The sequence below is a fragment of the Artemia sp. Qi Xiang Cuo genome, chromosome 1 (genome assembly GCF_049724085.1).
Source record: "Artemia sp. Qi Xiang Cuo chromosome 1, ASM4972408v1, whole genome shotgun sequence".
Lineage (NCBI taxonomy): Eukaryota > Metazoa > Arthropoda > Branchiopoda > Anostraca > Artemiidae > Artemia > Artemia sp. Qi Xiang Cuo.
The window spans coordinates 105,071,858-105,093,225 of record NC_142794.1 but is presented as its reverse complement, the minus strand read 5'-3'; the positions used below and the strand labels follow the sequence as shown (position 1 = coordinate 105,093,225).

Sequence of the window (21,368 nt, the reverse complement as noted above, 5' to 3'; positions counted from 1 at the left end):
CTAAAAAAAAATCAACACTTTAGGGATTGATCTTGGTTAGTGAAGGAGGTACTCACTCTTTGAAAAGGTGTTTTTTTTTCGATTCATTAAGTTTAAGCTAACTATTGTGCTGCTGATTACAAAGAAACTAACACTGAAAAAATTCTTTTTATATTTAACTACAACAACAACACAACAAATCACAGTTTGCATTCTCATCTCATTTTCATTTCTTATTCCAAAAATATAAAAAATAGTTAAATAAAACTCAAATTGAGAGTATTTTCTAGAGACTATTTGTTACAGGGAAAGTATAAACATTGATTACAAAAATATATTGTAAGTCCTTTGAATTGAATTTATATTCATAAATAACGAAGAGATTTAAAATATTAAATAAATACAAACTAAAATTAGTTAATCGCGTTAAAACAAGTCGCGATAACAAAAATCGATTTCATGAAAGAATTCTTTTTCTCTGTATTTCAAATGAATAATAATATTTTCTAGAGCGTTCATCAAACTGGTTTTATCTCTGACTTCTTGTTCAAGACGTTCTGAACCTGTTTCTAATGTCTTGGTTTTTATTTGGAGATATGCTACAAAAAACCTGAGGCAGGAAATTTCTTCTTCATCTTTTACAGCAGATTCTTCCTTCTCTTTTAAAATTTGATTGTATTCCATATTCAACTTAGCAATTTTCTCTTTTAAAGACTTTCTTGAGTTTAAAAGGCAAGATATATATAATAATGCTTGTGCTAAGTGAGATTTCCAATACATTTTTCTTGAGTCAAGTCTTTTATTTTCACTTACAAATGTGCTGTTTTCAATTTTTAACTTAGTAATTTCTTTTTTCAATAGTGAATTTTCAGATAGAGCAGTTGCAAGTTGGGTTTCAACTCTGATTGAAGAAATTTGAGTTTCTTCCGGAGTTTTTCTTCTGGTGATCTCTGGAATTTGTTGAAAGTGATCAAGCTCCTCTTTTAATTGAATTACTTCACAACATTTGAGTTGAAAGTCCGTTTTAAGATTTTCTCTGGCAGCTTTTAGGTCTTCCAGTAGGTTATCATTGTCTTGTAAATTTATTTTCTTTGAAGAAGTTTGACTCTGAAAAAGTAGAAGAGTTTGAAATACTGAAAAGAAACTTCAGATTAGTTATAGACACAACCTTTTTTTCAAAAGACTAAAAACATTGGTGGAATCGTATTTCATGGATCTTTTTCAGATTGTTATCTGTTAAAAGCGCTAACGCTTGTAGTGCCAAAAATAGGCTAAAATTAGTATATTACTATGGATCTGAAGGTAATATTTTACAGAACAAGGAGAAACATCTAATTGTTACAAGCTACTGAACACATTTAATATCCTAAGGGTTTGGTTCTATTTAAATTGATAAAATTGAAAAAGTAAAATTCCTTTTTTTTCATAATAAATAAAATTTGAATAGTGTAATTTTTATTTTCAGAAAATTATGGAAGAAGGGACAAATTTTCATTTTATATTTACAACAAATCTTTTTTTTCCTCTTAGTCTTTGTTTTTAGATCATTTCTTAGATTGTAAGTGTCCTGTGTCTTCATAATTCATGGAATATGAGCTAGTATTGGTCTGGAAATGTCACTGTCAAAGAATAGTGAACTTAATAACTGACATATGGTATAAAGCTGGAAAGCGAAAAAAAGTATATATTAATGTTACTAACGAAGAAAAAATAATGTTCCAGTAACATGAAAAAAGCTCTTAAAATTAAAGAATCATAATATCATAATGAATAGAAATATTTTTAATATAATGACGTCACATAGAACATTGTATGTTGTTAATATCATTGAACATGGAAAAAAAAAATCAATCGAATGTTTCCAAATCACAAATATTCCATTCATCGACTAGAATCTAAATTAACTATATTCTTTCTGGAATTCCTAATGGATACCTTTCCATATCTTCCCATTCCATCTGGGAACAATGTGTTTTTCGTTTTTTTCTGGTATTTCTCAACAATTTTTTTTTGCAGAATTGCTCAAAATACATTTTGGATGCCTGGTAATACATTATTTATGCATAAAATTGGGTATATGCAGTTACTTAAAAAAAACCTTCAGTACCGTAGACGATACTTCCGTATTATCCAGTACACACTCGAAAAGTTTGCTAAATTTAAGATCTAAGGAAGCCAGTTTCATATTCACAATGACAAATGACGGGTGACAGAATGCATTGTTAATCTGACATTCTTCGTCTGAAGAACGTACCCTAGACATCTCAACCTTTCTCTCATTATGGTCTTAGAAATTGGAATTGAATCCTATTTTTTGTAAAACCTTCTATTTGGATATCTAAATAAACAAGCTTGACAAAGTAAAATTCTTTTTTATAATAAATATAATTTAAATAGTGATTTTATTTTTCAATCTTGATTCGCATATTTGATTAAAGCTTCGTTCATTCATGTACGCTTCTCCTCCATCCCAATCTCTTTAAAGCCTCACCCTTTACCCCCTCCCATAAAGTTCCCCTTTCTTTTAAATACTTCCTTATGAATCTTCTCATTCCTTCTGGTGACAATCTGTTTTTTGTTTTTCCCGGTATTTCTCAACAATTTGTTTTGCAGAATTGCTCAAATTACATTTTGGATGTCTAATAATACATTATTTGTGTGTAAAATAGGGTATATCCAGTTACTTAAAAAAAAACCTTCAGTGCTGTAGACGGTACTTCCGTATTATCCAGTACACACTCGAGAAGTTTGCTAAATTTAAGATCTAAGAAAGCCAGTTTCATAGTCACAAAGACAAATGACGGGCGACAGAATGGATTGGTAATTTGACATTCTTCGTCTGAAGAACGTATCCTAGCCAGCTCAACCTTTCTCTCATTATTGTCCTAGAAAGTGGAATTGAATCCTATTTTTTGTAAAACCTTCTATTTGGATATCTAAATAAATAAGATTGACAAAGTAAAATTCTTTTTTATAATAAATAATGATTTTTTTCAATCTTGATTCACATATTTAATTAAAGCTTTGTTCGTTTTATGATTCATTCATGTGCGCTTCTCCTCCATCCCGATCTATTTAAAGCCTCACCCTTTACCCCCTCGCATAAAGTTCCCCTATCTTTTAAATATTTCCTTATGAATCTTCCTATTCCATCTGGGGACAACCTGTTTTTCGTTTTTCCCTGTATTTCTCAACAATTTGTTTTGCAGAATTGCTCAAATTACATTTTGGATGTCCAGTAACGTACCCTAACTATCTCAGTCTTTCTCTCATTTTGATCTTAGAAAGTGGAATTGAATCCTATTTTTTGTAAAACCTTCTATTTGGATATCTAAATAAATAAGATTGACAGTCAAATTCTGTTCATGTTTCCATCATGCTATTGAATACCCGCTCGGGTTGGATTAGCAACTTAGCCTAAAGTGTATTTCGTAAAAGGTTTGCTTTGCCAAATTGACCTCGTTTGAACATTTTATTCGGTCTATTGAAGGTAAAACATGGGACTAAGTCTAAATGAACTATGTTATAAAAAGTGAAACTATATAAAAAAAAATAAATCTTCGTTTAACGAGGAATATAAAAATTGATTTGCATCTCATTCACGGATATTTTTTGGGATAATCCGCTCATAGGATAAGTAAGTATATGTAGATAGATAATGAAACTATTATAATTATATATTATTTTTATACGATCACCCTCCCCCCATACATCCCTCTCAATACACAAATGGTTAGTGCCCCCGGAATTTGAGTAGCTATTTAACTTTCAGTAAATTAAATGTAGATAATAGTACTAGTATGATCATGTTTTATTTTATATATAATCACAACTTTGCCTCCCTCTCAATCAATAACTGGTTAATGGTCTCCTATTCCTCTAAACAAGATGATAGTGAATCTAAATTTAATAATATTATGACTAGCTTAGGTAAAGAAAGTTGCTGGTGACTGGTAAACGTCTTTGAGCCTCATATATTCATTGTTAGAGTAGGCGGAAATTTGACTTTTTAGGTCATTGAAACTTTTAAAGAACAACATTCTAAATTACCATATTTAAAAAAAGGGAGGGGGGTGGGACAATTTATCATGGGACATATTTTGTAATCCTAGAGTCTATACCTATTCATTATAATAAATAAATAATAATAACATAAAACAAATTTGTGATAAAAGTTATATCTCCGACCATATTAATTAACATAATGCAAAAAAATAAAGCATTACTCACCTCTTTTTCAGAACCACAACATTTCCTTTTCTCAGACATTTTATTCACTTAATAATTGTCAAACTAATGATAATATTATCAATGATTTCTTACCTTATATGTACATTTCAGAAAGTCATGGGTTTTCCCCCAAAGTCCCAATTTCATCCAATCACAAGGCTATGGGTTTTTCCCCAAATCCTGTTGACAAATCAGTTAAGTAACTAGGTTTTCCCCCTGTTGACAAACTAATTAAATTTTCCCAAAATTTTTCACAAAAACATGTTATGTAACTAGGGTTTTTCCCAAGGTCTCTGTTGACAAAAACATTTCTCGGTTTTCCCCAGTGACCTTGACCTCAGGGCTCAGGGACTACGTACTCCCTATCAATGGCATATAGCGCCTGCTATTTTCCCACCTAGACCTCTACTCATGCCTGCGAACGGACCCTTTCCCACGACTAGCTTTAGTCCCAAAAGCCCCCCCTGGACTGTTCTCGTTGACTTATACATGGCCAAATCTCTAAGAAACGAGACACCAGAAAAAGCCTTCTCGAATTTATGTTCCAAATACTTTACTGATTCTCCCCCCTGTTTTAAGTTAAATTTCCCAAATTTGGCTTATCCCCTTCTCATTAAGCTCTCAAACTTTAATTGAATTCAAAACATTCAATACCCTTCCCAAATTATTCACTTCTCACCTACTAACATTCTTCAGCATAAACTAGTAAAGAATTACATAATATAAACACTACACAATACTTGCATAAGTAAAAATTTACATAGTATAAACGAACCACACCAATAACAGTAGTCGGAAACTGGATATTTTAACACTTCATTTTTCTTTGTATACTTTAAAATAGACTTGTTCCCCGTACCCCTGAATTTGATGAGGACAAGGAAAGGGGGGATTATGTAAAAACTTTGAATTAGGGCAAAAGGAATGACCGGGAAAGGCTAATTAATCCTGAAAATACCAGCGACAAATAAATGAAATTGCAAACTCTAAAAATCATACCATGCTGCAATGACGTTAAGATATTATTCCCAATAAAATCCTCGGGGTTTTATTGCTGCGGAACGCCTCGGTTTAGACCTATTTGGTTTTGCTCTACTAACTTGTGGTTCGAAAAATGGCAGTACTACTGTTGATATCTCTACATAACTATTAGCGCTACGCATTAAAACCATCCTGTGAAGCATCAACCTCATCTCGCGAGATATTACAACCAGCTCCCTCTCCCTGGGTAGCCAAACCGCCCTGCGAGGCATCAGTAACATCTCGCAGTGCAAAAAAAAACCATCCCGTGAGGCATCAGTACCATCCCACGGGACCTCAAAACCAGCTCCCTTTTCCTGGGTAGCCAAACCGCCCTGCGAGGAATCAGTACCATCTCGCAGTGCAACAAAAAAACCATCCCGTGAGGTATTAGTACCATCCCACGGGACCTTAAAACCAGCTCCCTTTTCCTGGGTAGCCAAACCGCCCTGCGAGGCATCAGTACCATCTCGCAGTGCAACATAAAAAACCATCCCGTGAGGCATCAGTACCATCCCACGGGACCTCAAAACCAGCTCCCTTTTCCTGGGTAGCCAAACCGCTTTGCGAGGAATCAGTACCATCTCGGAGTGCCTTCTCATTATCATTGAGTCCAAATTTCACCCTCGTCAGCGCAGAAAGAAATTCATCAGAAAAAGAAAAAGTGTCTTCTTTCCCCACTATCTGTTCTATCTGTTCATATTGTATTGCAACCTTATACGCATCACCTAAACAAAAAAAAAATTCTGCACTATTCTCTAACAAATACCGTTTGTAGGACGGTCTGATCTTCTTGAATAAATTAAGAGCAAATCTTCCAAGGACTACACCATCATCCCTGGCTTCTAAGGACACCCTACATGACCTTCCTAATTTTTGCATCTTTCTATAGAATAGATATGCTCATCCTTAAATTGAGCCACGCCTACAAACTCTGCAACCATTTTGCTTACTATTTTGCCTGGGGCATATGCTACAAGTAATCCACGTTTTAAACTTGACAAATTTATAATCGAGGGGAGTCAAATGAAAGGAATGGAAATATGCCATTGATCCTCCACTATTTTACAAAATCAAAAGCAACCTTTTTGTTATCCAGATTCCGCCGGATCAAATATAGAAATAATAACTGACATATTGATATAAAAATTTTAAAAAACAAGTAATATAAAAATTTAATTATTTGTCTTAAACACCTTTTTTTATTATTTTACTGCCGATATATTTTTGTCAATAAAATTAAAATTTAAAGACACGTGTATAAAAAAATTTAATGGGTTGTTTAGACGTATTAAATCAAATAAGAAAGATAATATTTCTCAAATCAAAGTGCAGGTGGTCACAATTAAAACACTAGCATCAACTGGAGTCACAATTGAGAATTAATTTTCGATTATCGAATTCAAAAATGTTAAACAGTGGTTGGAAAATGTCAAATGTAGATCACACTTGGACTATATAAAATCAGGTAAAAAAAAACACAAAACGTAGAATGGCTAAGTGAAGGTAGAAATCAACCGGAGACTCTCAGTTGTAGAAATTTGAATTAGTATGTAGAAGCTATCGCGAGGAAATCAATATTAGGCATTGTGTAACAGCCGATTTCAAAATGTTCATTTAAAAGAAAGTGTTTCTAAAGAAGGCGCTTTGAATAGAAAAAAGTTCAAGACCTCGTAACATTTCGATGTCTTTTTATCAGTCTTTTGTGGTATTTGCGGCTCAATATCACAAGTAATTTTGGTAGCGGGCGAAATAGCTCTTCAATATGTTGCCAGTAAGATGTCCTAAATACTTATAAGGGTCACTCAAATGTCACTCGGAGGTTTTCCACTAGTGATATATGCTCCACTAGTCTTAACCGCTTGCCACCACTCTGTAAAACTCTATTTAAGTTCTTTATATATATGCCTTTTTATATTGGCAGATGTAACGGTTTACGTAAATTCCAAAGATAGACGATAAACGTTGGTACATGGTCTTTATTAAATAACGTGAGAATACACATAGAGAAAATAAGGTAGCACAAGAACAACTAGCTGCGACGAAGGCGAGAGATGGACTCCCTTTAGAAATGAGCCAAGAATGTAACTTTCCTGGAACGGAAGTTCCAGCTATTGGTTGTTCAACCATGCCTGGGAACGGACCCTTTCCCACGACTAGCCTTAGTCCCAAAAGCCCCCCCCCCCCTGGACTGTTCTCGTTGACATATACATGGCCAAATCTCTAAGAAACGAGACACCAGAAAAAGCCTTCTCGAATTTATGTTCCAAATACTTTACACTACAATTATTCTGCATATTAGATAGATAGACAAATAAGTGTATTTTAAAGCCAAATTTACGGCCATGAACACAGTAAAATAAAAAAATTAATATATTGAATTGGGGGGGGGGTTAACCCAACCAAAATTCCCTCCCCCACGAAAAATACCCCTCTCCATAGAAATATCCTCAGGACAATTCAATCCTGGCGAAGATTTACTCCGGACAATTACCCTTAACATCCCCACGCGTAAAATTAAATCGGCAAAGAGAAAGCAAGACTAATAAAGAAATTTCGCATATGAATTCTTGCAAATTCACCCAGCGTAAAATTTCTTCTTAAAATTTCATTTCCTGAAAACTATTTAAAACTCTCCCAGCAGAAAATTCGTCCTCCCCTGCATACCCGAAAAATGTATGCATACTTCCCAATAACAAATAAAACAAAGGTTGATCTTTATAACTTAAAAAGCTTTCTCCATGTGATGTAGGGGGTCATTTTATCTCCAAAGAAAGAGATGGCTTCAGTTATGTAGAAGATCAAAAGTCTCACAAAATTCTTCTTCTAATTCACAGCAGGCGGGCTATTCAGTTGGTACTATTTAGTCCTCTTCTTTTTGCTTCACTCTGTGGGCTACAGAGCTACTGTCTTGGTTGTCTCTTATTTATTAGATATTCTCAGATATCTTTCAGTAGATCTTTTGACTCAAGGAGTTCAACTATAAGATGATAGATATCGATTTCTGTGCTCTGTGTGCAGGTATAGTTGGCTAGGCTCTTGGCTGATAGTGAGATTTTGTGGAGCTGTATCGCTTGTTTTTTTTTATTGTTTTTTTTATTACGTATATATTATTACGTATATGACGGGGTTCTCCTCTTAGTCAATACCACGCTCTTTACCTTATTAAATAAAAAAACAAGTTTTTCTAACTGAAAGTAAGGAACGACGTTAAAACTTAAAACGAACAGAAATTATTCCGTATATGAAGGGGGCTGTCCCCTCCTCAACGCCTCGGTCTTTATGCTAAAGTTTTTTTTATTGTTTAAAAAAATAGAGTTGTGAGAAAGTCAAACTTTAGTGTAAAGAGCGAGGCGTTGAGGAGGGGACAGCCCCCTTCATATACGGAATAATTTCTGTTCGTTTTAAGTTTTAACGTCGTTCCTTACTTTCAGTTAAAAAAACTTGTTTTTTTTATTTAATTTTTGAACGTTTTTGAATTAATGCAGGTTTTGATTTTGGCTCACCGTACATGAATAATTAAAACAAAATTTGCATATTATATTTGGTTAAATGGCTTTCTCGAAACTTGTTTAATTTTATTTACGAACGTTTTTATTAGTAATAAATATACGTAACTTAGAATTAACTTACGTAACGAACTTCTATATTCATAAATTTTTAACACGTATATTAGGGGGTTCGCCCCCTAGTCAATACCCTGCTCTTTAAACTATAGTTCGATTTTTTTTTCCAGTTCTTTAAAAATAACCTCTTAATCACAATCAGTTGATTAGTTGAAAAACTTGTTTTTTTTATTTAATTCCTGATCTTTTTCTTTAATAATGCTGGGAAATCAGGCGCCCCCGTCAGAGCAATGTCCCTTCCCCCGTGACAACTTCCTTCAGGGAAAGATCCTTCCATATAGCCCCCGCCCCTCTCCTTCCCCCACCTACCAGAAAAAATCTCCTCTGAAAAAGTCTGTATACTTCCCAATAACCAATACTATATGTTAACATTGAGTAAAGTTCATAACTTTCAGCCCTCCCCTGGGGACTTTGGGGGATCAAGTCATCCTAAAAGACATTTTTATCATATATTCAACCATGGTGAACAAAATGGCTATCTCAAAATTTTGATTGGGTGACTTTGAGAAAAAATGAGCGTGGGAGGGGGCCTAGTTGCCCTCCATTTTGATTGGTCACTTAAAAGGGGAACTAGAACTTTTAATTTCCATTCGAATGAGTCCTTCCATGATATTCTAGGACCACTGGGTCGATACGATCACCCCTGGGGAAAAAAAAAAAAACAAGCAAACAAACAAACAAACAAACACATAAACAGGCATCCGTGATCTTTCTTCTGGCAAAAAATTGAAAATTCCACATTTTGTAGATAGGAGCTTGAAACCACTAAAGTAGGGTTATCTAATACGCTGAATATGATGGTGTGATTTTCATTAAGATTCTATAATTTTTAGGGAGTCTTTCCCTCTTTTTTCGAAAATCAGCCAAATTTTCTCAGGCACGTAACTTTTGATGGGTATGATTAAACTTAATGAAACTTATATATTTGAAATCAGATTTGAAATCTGATTCTTTTGATATATCTATTGGTATCAAAAACCTGTTTTCTAGAGTTTCGGTTACCATTGAGCCGGGTCGCTCCTTACTTACAGTTCGTTACCACGAACTGTTTGAAAAGTAAAAAAAAATTGATTCACAAACCCCTGAATCACAAAGGCCGTTTAATTAGAATAGATAGCTCTTTTGAAAGCACTAAAAAAACCGTAGCGTAAAGAGCGAGGTATTGACTTGAGGGAGAACCCCCTCATATACGTAATAGTTTCTGTTCGTTTAAGTTCTAATGTTGCTTCTTTCTTTCAGTTGAAAAAACTTGTTTTTTTTATTTAATTTCTGATCGTTTTTTAAATAATGCTTGGAAATCCGGCCCCCCCCCTTCATAGAAATTTCGCTTACCCCAAAGAAACATCCTCCACGGAAAGATTCCCCCGAGTAACCCCCTCCTCCAGCCCCCCCCCCGCCACCAGAAAAAAATCCTTCCTGAAAATGTCTGTATACTTTCCAATAACCAATACAATATATAAGCAATGGGCAAAGTTCATAACTTGCAGCCCTTCCCCTGGGAACTGTAAGAGATTAAGTCATCCTAAAAGACATATTTATTAGATTGTCAACTATGCTGAACAAAATGGCTAGCTCAAAATTTTAATTGGGTGACTTGGGTGATTTAAATGGATGAAAAAAAGAGCGTGGGAGGGGGCCTAGTTTCCCTCCATTTTTTTGGTCACTTAAAAAGGGCACTAGAACTTTTAATTTCCGAACCAATGAGCCCTCCTGTGATATTCTAGGACCACTGGGTCAATACGATTACCCCTGGGGAAAAGAAAAAAAAAACAAATAAACACGCATCCGTGATCTTTCTTCTGGCAAAAATGGAAAATTCCACATTTTTCTAGATAGGAGCTTGAAACCTCTACAGTAGGGTTCTCTGATACACTGAATGTGATGGTGTCATTTTTATTAAGGTTCTATAATTTTTAGGGGGTCTTTCCCCCTTTTTTCAAAAATCAGCCAAATTTTCTATATTTGAAATCAGAATTAAAATCTGATTCTTTTGATGTATCTATTGGTATCAAAATTCCAGTTTTTAGAGTTTCGGTTACCATTGAGCCGGGCTGCTCCTTACTTACAGTTCGTTACCACGAACTGCTTGATCATTATCAAGACTCTGTTTCTTAGAGTTTCGGTTACTATTGAGCCGCATCTCTCCTTACTTACAGTTCCCTACCACGAACTGTTTGAAAACTCCTTTATTTGTAACTTTGCTGTGAGCTTTTGCCAGATAAATTATGAAAAAGATGTCTGCTTGGCTAAAATTTCCCAGCTCTGAGATCTTACTACTTCTTATTTTATATTTTCTTTGAATCTACTAGCTAGGGGCAAAATTAATAGCTAAGGGACTAAATAGGGGCTACTTTACCCAGAGCCAAGTAGAAAAGCCCTTGTATTTGCTTGTGCGTCAAGATGTATTATAATCAAACACCTATTCGGCTCTTCATTGCTAAGGGACTGTGTTCACTAAAATGAATAAAAATCTATAATATTTTTCTATAGAATAAAAAATCCTACAATTCTATAGAACAGTTTTGGTCTGTTTTTTTTTTAAACCTTTTTCAAAAATAGAGAGTGTAGTAGTTTAAAAAGCAAACATGAAGTTGGTTTTGGAGTTTATCTCAAATCTAAGATATTTGTCGGCTTTAGGTTTTATAACTCCTAAAAATTGTTTGTCTCTTTCTCTTTTTCAAAGCAATACAAAGACTGACAATATCACTCAAGAACTTATCAGAGATTTGAAAAATGGAGGCCAATGGCCAATCTAATGAAACATTAATGAGTATTAAGGCATCAACACTCACACTTGTCATATTTCACTCATTACTCGTTAAAATCACTCAAACTTAATAATCAAATATAATGCGCAGTAACGTGCGTAATTCACCTTGAAATCAAATCACAATTAAATCACAGTTTCTTACCCTTAAATTTGCAGTAAATACTAATTAAAGTGCCATATCCACCTGGAACTCACTAAAGTCAACCGAGAGGCGTCCCCGTGTATTTTCGGTTACGTTTTATTGAAGAGACGGTAACAGAAATTTTTAAAAAGCAAAAGGAATTAAATAGCAAAAATCCTCTTTTCCGTACCCTCTTTTTTCTCCCAAGCATCCTCGTAACATCCAATGGCAAGGATCCAATCCAAGATCAAGGTACTGATATAGCCATTTTACTTAGAATAATTAAACAGGAGAGAAAATGCTCCTCCAGAGAGTAATTGCAGATGCAAGTCCAAGAAAAAGCCAAAATTTCAAGGAATTTGACTCAAGACCGTATCCAGGGGGTTAGGGGCTTTGAACTTCCCACTGAAATGTTTGTCTGACTCATAAAAACGTATCAAAAATATAGGCCAATTTTTCATGGGTTTTGTAAAGTTTTTTTGTACCCCCCCCCCCCCCGGGAAAAATTAAAAGCGCCTAACATCAGAGGGATAAGAATTTCATTTGAACTACTATGTCTGCTATTCAAAATGGAGCAGAAAATAAGTAAATTACAGTTTTATGAACTGTACCCATACCCCATGTATATACCCCATGTACCCATACCCCATGTTCATGCCCCATGACTAATTTTCACAGCTTGGATGACCACAGATTGCTGAAACTAAAACCTGTTACAGCAAAAATGAAATCTTAGGATTTCAAGGTAGAGGAGGGAACATGGTCTCTAAGGATCCTTAACTGTGTATATTCTTGTTCCTAGTGCTTACTCTCAAATATGTATCATACTTCCTATGTGACGGTGTAGTGGATGAGTCACCTGAAAACTCTTGAAATGACAGTTTAAACCTTTTTATAGCAAGTAGCTAAAGTAATGGGACCCCTACGAATTGATTGCCAAGAAACTTAGATAGCTTTGTGCTACTTTGCTGGCTACAGACGTCTTTTTAATGCAATATTTTTTTTTGCATTTTCCATCAATTTTCATACAGTTTGTAATGCTCAAAGTTTAAATGATAGAAAAGAATACTTATAAGTTATCAAAGCATTTCTTTTGCTAAATCACGAACAGTTTTGGACAAAACAAGACAAAAAACAAGGTATGAATGCTCGATTTATAATCTTGGGTGCCCATTTTGTATTGACCCTGTACAAACGAGCTGAATTTTGGTCAATCAATGCAACAACTATTCCCAACAAGACAAAGGCATAGAGGACATAGTGCTATTTGTAATAAAAGCCCGCCAATACTCTCCTCTTCTACAATTTGCATAAACTGAAATAAGTTCTGTTTGTCGATCAACGTAGATGAGCCCCCGACTCTTCATAGCATAAATAGTTGCGAATGCCTTTTTTACCCTTACTAATTACCCTTACTCCATGCCTGTCTACCTTAGTTCCGCCCTAGGATGGATGACAGACTATCTATCAACAAGTGAAATTACATCATTTTTGTACAATTCTAAAAAAGCGTTATGCCAGCTTTGTCTCACGCTGAGTCTATCTGTCTTGGCTTTACTCAAATTAGCCATGGTTCTCATGTCTTTCATCACTTAAACAAGTTGATTTTAATTCAAAGTTGCGTATAATTACAAATGTTTTATACTGCAGCTAAGAAAATTCATTTTGCGTTAAAAAAATAAAACAATTTCTGTGTTTTATACCTGTAGATTTATGTGATTATATGAACGAATAATGAGATTCATTTAGCCAGTGATAAAGACTAGAACAGGAGAGACTTCTAATAAATAATCCCCTTGACGGCAGAGGACATGATCCATAGTTCACACTTATCGGTGATTCAAATTAATAAAAGATTGACAATGCAGAAGAATGTAAAAGACCAATAATTGAATTAAAAGAGAGCTGGTCAAACAAAGGCTAAAAACTCGAATAATTTTATTTGAGCCATTAGATATTTATGAAAGTATAAAATAAATAAATGAACGCTATCTATCCAAAGAAGGGACCCGGGGATCCATACCCATATCCAAATCCACCAAATGGAGGATAACCATAACCATATCCACCGAATGGGTAGCCATAAAAAGGTCTGTAGAAATATGGTCGGTAAAATGGGAAGAATCTCTTATTTCTAGCACTTTCTTCTCCTGCTATTTCTGATCCATGAGCACCGTCCTTGAAATTAGCAAAACTAGACTGCTGAAAACTGGACTGAGTGGGTTCTTCTATGGGCTTTCCTGCTGTATTTAGAATTATAGCCAAAAAAATGGTCTGAAAAAAGCAAATAAATTTTTGGTCAATGAGAAAGACAAATGCTACGATGTGAAATTACACATAAATAGGTAAGACAGACTAAATAGTAACAATAAATTAACATTCAATAAAAATTTGAAATAAATGTAGACTAGGTGGATCTAGGGGTTGGGTGGGCGTGGAGAGTCTCCCACCCCAAAGTTCTAAGGTGTCAGTGTTGTGCTCCGACACTTTGGAATTTAGCTAATGTTTTTAGTTTAATTTAGCTTATGTGTCTGTATTTTTCGGCACACTGGAGGACTTTGTTGTCATATTCTTTTTATATAATAAGAAACCCCATATTGCTGATAAAAATTCTTTAAATTAATTTTCAATAACCACAAATAAAATCCCGAAATAAGGTGATTTACATTAACTAAAGATGACTGTTTCATAATTTTCTTCATTTAGTAAAACAAACCCTAGAAAAGGAGGGAGTCCGGCCAAAGAGGGAGACCAAATGAAATTGAAGCTTTTTAAGTTAGTCTTAAGTCAGAGATAATAAAGGGTCTTCACTCCATTTCCTATCTTAAGGGGGGACGCCAGTCCAAAGCCGTTTTGGCCGATTCGAGCCCTTTTCCTGGTCGGCAAAAAGGCTCAAACACAAAGGTATCAGATTTCACACAGACTTGAGTAAACGAACACGAAGAGGGCGACCTCCAGGGGTTACGCTTTTGAACAAAAGGATCCCGCTTTTGAACAACTGACCGCTTTTGAACAAAAGGAAGCGTTAACCCCCTCAGCATAATTTATGCGCACACATCCGTTTGATTCCAAGCATTTTAGGCTCTCTGTCGGGTGATAAGCAATTTGAAACGTTGGTATGTAAAGTATTTGAAGGGACTGCAGTCAGCAAGTATTTTTTTATAAAAATATGCTGCTACCGCTTCAATAGAATATTTTTCGCTGCATTTTTAAGCACCAATTACGACAATATTGACTGCAGCGATCTTGCAGGCAAACCCAAAATAGGTTTTCGAGTTTTTTTGGGAATTTCAGGAAAAATAGGTGTCGGCTTTAGCATTCTGCTAATTCAAAATGTTCACCTGATTCTGTTCTATTAGAAAAGACTGAGACCGCCTAACTGCCTCAACTATTAATTTCAGACAAACTCAAAACACTTACTATGGGAGAGATAGGAAGGTCGCTTCAAGTATGGTCGCCCCTTAAGCATTATGATAATATACTTTTTTTTTGTAAATACTTTTTGAAAAAGAAAAAATGTTTGTGACAATGGCGTTACATAGTTGGTTATCCCAAGTCAATTCTTGGAACTATTTTTGGATTGAGATAACGAAAAACCATGCTTCGCTAGTTTTTATATATTTCCTTATTTATTTCTCTGCTTTCATATTCATGAATAAAAAGTAAACGTCGAAAAAGCTTGATGCTAGGCAACGAAATGCCAAGACAAGACCAAAATTATATCTAGAAGAAGGAGTAATTTTGCAGAAGATCCATTTTTGGACGCCATTTTGATGCACAGTGCAGCATCCCTTTTTAAACATACATGCAGTCTTGTAATTTTTTTGAAGAAAAAAGTAGTTTTTAAGGGAAAAATTATTATTTTTAACATCGAAGAGTCTTAATAAAAGCTTAAACTTCGGCGCATAAATGACTGAAATGAAAGTAAAGCGATTTCAAAATCTCGAAACCTATCGAAGTATCCAAATAATTTCTTAGACGACGCCCCTCTTCGAAAAATTAAGAGAGAAAAACGGTTTAATTTACATAAAGCAGTGGAACACAATTTGTATTGAAATGATGTTTGAAACAGGACGATTTTGGTCTTATTTTATTAATTTATATTTTTCTAAATATTTTTCTTGCGTAATTATATCAGCTTGTTTTTTTGCTAAATTCAAAAATAATAAAATTTAATTGGTCTTTTGCCACCTGTAGGCTGTAGGTAAATACAGCCTATTTAAATAAGTTTACAAAGGTTTTTACAAAGGAAAAACCGTATCGTTTTTTTTTTGTATCAATTTTTTTTTAAGTAAAAAACTTATACAAAATATCAGTATTTTTGTTTCTATTGAGACTCTTGGAACCTGTTTTTGCTTGTCTAAGAAAGACAAAACTTGCTGTTATAGGCTGCATCGTTATTGTCAGGACAGAGCAGACATACTAGTAACGAAAAGAAGTGACTCTTTTGGGCTCTGGAGTCAATAGGCTAGGAAGCGTCAGGGTTCAGTTAGCTTTGTTAATTACCTAGAAAAGTCTTCTATGAGTGTCACTCTGTTACACACAGTGGAAAAATAAATAAATTAGACAATGGCTCCAAGCACAAAATACGAAGGAGGCGTTGTTAAAACCAGGTTTCTTGCACGATTTTGAGCTTCCACACATAAATCTAACTATTAGACTACTTCCTAGCGCCCTTTTTTATTTGAATGCATTTCTGGTAATAACCTATATATTTTCTACTTAATTCTTTTTTTTAAGGATTTAGGGTTGAAGTTTCATATTTGAATAAGAATGGGAAATTGTAAATTTAAGGAGACTTCGTTTGAAGAGAAAGATGTAACAGTGCACCAAATGAAAGAGTGGCGTAGGATCGTTCCGGGAGATCTGTTCTCTTTCTACTGTTCTACCTATAATACATCACTTGTCTTCCATAAGGGCTCCTATACTATACTGCAGCAGGCCAGAACTGCTGAACATAAGAATCTACCAAACAGTTCGTGGTAATGAACTGTAAGTAAGCAGCGACCCGGCTCAATGGTAACCGAAACTCTAAAAAATGGAATTTTGATACCAATAGACACATCAAAAGAATCAGATTTTAATTTTGATTTCAAATTTATAAGTTTTATCTAGTTTAATTCTACCTATCAAAAGTTACGCGCCTGAGAAAAAAAGGGGAAAAGACCCCCTAAAAGCTATAGAAACTTAATGAAAATCACACCATCATATTCAGCGTATCAGAAAACACTTCTGAAGAGGTTTCAATTTCCTATCTACAAAAATGAGGAATTTTCCATTTTTTGCCAGAAGAAAGATCACGGATGCGTGTTTTTTTTTCTTTTCTTTTTTTTTCTTTTTTCTTTTCCTCTGTTGACCCAGTGGTCCTAGAATATCGTAGGAGGGCTCATTGGAACAGAAATTAAAAGTTCTAGTGCCCTTTTTAAGTAACCAAAAAAATGGAGGGAAACTAGGCCCCCTCCCACGCTCATTTTGTTCGCAGTCACCCAATTAAAATTTTGAGATAGCCATTTTGTTCAGCATAGTCGAAAATTTAATAAATATGTCTTTTAGGATGACTTAATCCCCCATAGTTATGAACTTTCCCCATTGCTTACATATTGTATTCGTGATTGGGTAGTATACAGACATTTTCAGGAAGGATTTTTTTTCTGGTGGGGGGGGGGGGCTGTAGGAGGGGGTTACCCGGGAGAATTTTTCCGTGGAGGATGTTTCTTTGGGGTAAGGGACATTTCTATGAATGATGCGACGGATTTCCAAGCATTATTTAAAAAATGATCAGAAATTAAATTTAAAAAAATAAGTTTTTCAACTGAAAGTAAGAAGCAACATTAGAACTTAAAACGAACAGAAATTATTACGCATATGAGGGGGTTCTCCCCCAAGTCAATACCTCGCTCTTTACGCTACAGTTTTTTTTAGTGATTTCAAAAGAGCTATCTATTCTAATTAAACGTAATAACATATACGTAATGAAAAAAAAAACAATAAAAAAAACAAGCGATACAGCTCAATAGTAATCGAAACTTTTAAAAACGGAATTTTGATATCAATAAATATATCAAAAGAATGGGCTTATAGTGCTGATTCTAAATATATAAATTTTATTAAGTTTAGCATTACTCATCAAAGGCTACGAGCCTGAGAAAATTTACCGGATTTTTTAAAGAGGGGGGAAACATCCCCCCTCTTTAACGGTGTGATTTTAATGAAAATCACACCGTCAGATTCAGTGTATCATAAAACCCTTTAGTAGACTAGAAAGTACTATTTCTGGGGCCCCCCTGTACCAAACAGGTTTTTTTTCTGGTAGTTAATTCTACAGGTCATCACACTCTTTTCCAGGGAATGGCACAATTTCAAAGTTCAATGTCTTTTTGGTGATAAACCCAAAACCAGCACGTCTTGTTTCGTTGTTATGCAATTATTTTTTGTATATATTTATGTTTCATATTTGATTCTCCATCAGTTTTGAATAGTTTATATTCGAGATTACAGGCATTTTTTGTAAAAAGCATTTACATAGAAAAAAGGGGTAATGGGATATGCGAGCATTTGCAAAAAAGGGGTAATTAATGTTGAAAAGGGTAATTACTTCTTTAGTTTACGAGATTTGCGAATTTTTTGCGAAAAGATATTTGCGTAAAGGTATTGCGATGGTTAAGAATAGGTCATTACACCTTTTTGGCAAGAGGAACGAGCATAATACATGTTTATTTATTTTTTTTAACTGGTATTTTTTCAATGAAGTCCATAGCACTTTGCAGAAACCCGTGAATGTAGGACTGAAAGTCCAATTACTAATCAAGCTAGTGTGACCGCCATTTTTTTGATCTGGTTAAGTGGGTATAATCTGGTTTGGTTTGCTATTGTGAGAGGACTCAAGCGATTTCTTTCATACGGGGTTTCAGTTATACAGGGGATTCAGTTACATGGGGTCGGTAGTCGTTATAATACACAAGTTCTATTTGAACAGTGTTGTGAGATTCCCTACCACACCCCCAAAGGACTCCGATCCCCCCATCCCAACCCGTGTATTAGCGAAGTTACTCTGTGGTCGTTATAATACACAAGCTTTAGTTTACGAGATTTGGAGGCTTGAGTTGCACGAGAGTTCAGTTACATACGGATTCAGTTACACGGGGGTTTAGTTAAATTTTCGTCTGAAAAATAGGAGTTCACACTTAAAAAAGTTCTATTAAGAGCTATTTTTTATGGAAATGGTTCATTTTTGAACCAAAACTATGCTTTTCTGACTGAACATACACATTTGAATCAGAAAAGGTGAAAATGTACACATCTAAAACAGAAAAGTGTGTTTTGACTATATTTTCTATAATTTAGTCTGAAAAATAGGAGTTCACACTTAAAACGTTCTATTAAGAGCTATTTTTATGGAAATGGTTCATTTTTGAACCGAAACTATGCTTTTGTGACTGAAGATATACATTATAATCAGAGAAATTGTTTAAAAATACACTAAAAGATGATTTCCGTGAAGCTATTGTAGTTTTCTATAAAAAATAAATGATTTTCAAAATCAAAGAAAATGGCCCCATCTTTAACAAATATAGCCTTAGCTAGTTAAAAATGCGCATAAATTCTTGATTTTCAATCTAACTTAACTTGTAGGAATAGGACTTCATTCAAACAAGTAAATCAGCTTTATTTAAAGTATATTAATTGCACAAAAAGACTATTATTTTTCCTTGTTTTTCCCTCCAGGTGCTAAGGTCTCCATCTCGCTTTCAGTTATTTTTCTTCTAAGTATACGATAGTAACGATTACGCCATCGCCACACTTCATAATAGCCATCATGTGTTATATAATGATCATCATCCAATCTCGGCTCCCGATCTAAAAAAAACAAAACAAAAACAATTCAAAATAGAACTAGATCTTAACTAACAATTGAACACTACCACTAACAATTGTTAGTTAAGATCTAGTTCTATTTTGAATTGTTTTTGTTTTTTTTAGATCGGGAGCCTAGATTGGATGATGATCATTACATAACACATGATGGCTATTATGAAGTATGGCGATGGCGTAATCGTTACTATCGTATACTTAGAAGAAAACTAACTGAAAGTGAGATGGAGACCTTAGCACCTGGAGGGAAAAACAAGGAAAAATAATAGTCTTTTTGTGCAATTAATATACTTTAAATAAAGCTGATTTACTTGTTTGAATGAAGTCCTATTCCTACAAGTTAAGTTAGATTGAAAATCAAGAATTTATGCGCATTTTTAACTAGCTAAGGCTATATTTTTTAAAGATGGGGCCATTTTATTTGATTTTGAAAATCATTTATTTTTTATAGAAAACTACAATAGCTTCACGGAAATCATCTTTTAGCGTATTTTTAAACAATTTCTCTGATTATAATGTATATCTTCAGTCACAAAAGCATAGTTTCGGTTCAAAAATGAACCATTTCCATAAAAATAGCTCTTAATAGAACTTTTTAAGTGTGAAGTCCTATTTTTCAGACTAAATTATAGAAAATATAGTCAAAACACACTTTTCTGTTTTAGATGTGTACATTTTCACCTTTTCTGATTCAAATGTGTATCTTCAGTCACAAAAGCATAGTTTTGGTTCAAAAATGAACCATTTCCATAAAAAATAGCTCTTAATAGAACTTTTTTAAGTGTGAACTCCTATTTTTCAGACGAAAATTTAACTAAACCCCCGTGTAACTGAATCCGTATGTAACTGAACTCGGGTGCAGCTCAAGCTCCCAACGTTCTTAACCAACCGATTGTGCATTATGCCGACCCCAGAGTAACGTCGATAATCTACGGTTTGCGATGGGGGGATCGACGTCCTTTGGAGGTGTGGTCGGGAATCTCACTACACTATTCAAATAGAGATTTTATATTATAACGACTACCGACCCCATGTAACTGAATCCCCTGTATAACTGAAACCCCGTATGAAAGAAATCACTTGAGTTCTCTCGCAATAGCAAACCAAACCAGATTATACCCACTTAACCAGATCAAAAAATGGCGGTCACACTAGCTTGATTAGTAATTGGACTTTCAGTCCTACATTCACGGGTTTCTGCAAAGTGCTATGGACTTCATTGAAAAAATAACAGTTAAAAAAAAATAAATAAATAAACATGTATTATACTCGTTCCTCTTGGCAAAAAGGTGTAATGACCTATTCTTAACCATCGCAATACCTTTACGCAAATATCTTTTCACAAAAAATTCGCAAATCTCGTAAACTAAAGAAGTAATTACCCTTTTCAACATTAATTACCCCTTTTTTGCAAATGCTCGCATATCCCATTACCCCTTTTTTTGCAAATGCTCGCATATCCCATAATGCTTTTTACAAAAAATGCCTGTAATCTCGAATATAAACTATTCAAAACTGATTGAGAATCAAATATGAAACCTGAATATATACAAAAATAATTGCATAACAACGAAACAAGACGTGCTGGTTTGGGTTTATCACCAAAAAGACATTGAACTTTGAAATCGCGTCATTCCCCTGGCAAAGAGTGTGATGACCTGTAGAATTAACTACCAGAAAAAAAAACCTGTTTGGTACAGGGGGGCCCCAGAAATAGTACTTTCTAGTCTACTAAAGGGTTTTATGATAC

The 21,368-nt window shown here is 34.5% G+C and overlaps 1 protein-coding gene and 1 pseudogene across 1 annotated transcript; one reads left to right on the top strand and one right to left on the bottom strand.

The window, feature by feature from the left end:
• Positions 1-223: 223 nt before the first annotated feature.
• On the bottom strand, positions 224-4,248 carry LOC148957058 (uncharacterized). The gene is made up of 2 exons (XM_089097460.1): positions 4,210-4,248; positions 224-1,086 (listed from the first exon to the last, which is right to left on the bottom strand). The coding sequence occupies exons 1-2, from the start codon at positions 4,246-4,248 to the stop codon at positions 406-408; spliced, it is 720 nt and encodes a 239-aa protein (XP_088953586.1). The 3' UTR covers positions 224-405.
• A 12,271-nt stretch (positions 4,249-16,519) lies between these two features.
• The window catches only part of LOC148957057 (protein adenylyltransferase FICD-like), an 8,229-nt pseudogene continuing 3,380 nt past the window's right edge, over positions 16,520-21,368 (top strand).

Excerpts from the sequence above, each read along its gene's own strand:
- LOC148957058 (XM_089097460.1), bottom strand. The coding sequence starts at position 4,248 with ATGTCTGAGAAAAGGAAATGTTGTGGTTCTGAAAAAGAG. Across the intron at positions 1,087-4,209 it reads GTTGTGGTTCTGAAAAAGAG|AGTCAAACTTCTTCAAAGAA; the intron begins GTGAGTAATGCT and ends CTACTTTTTCAG.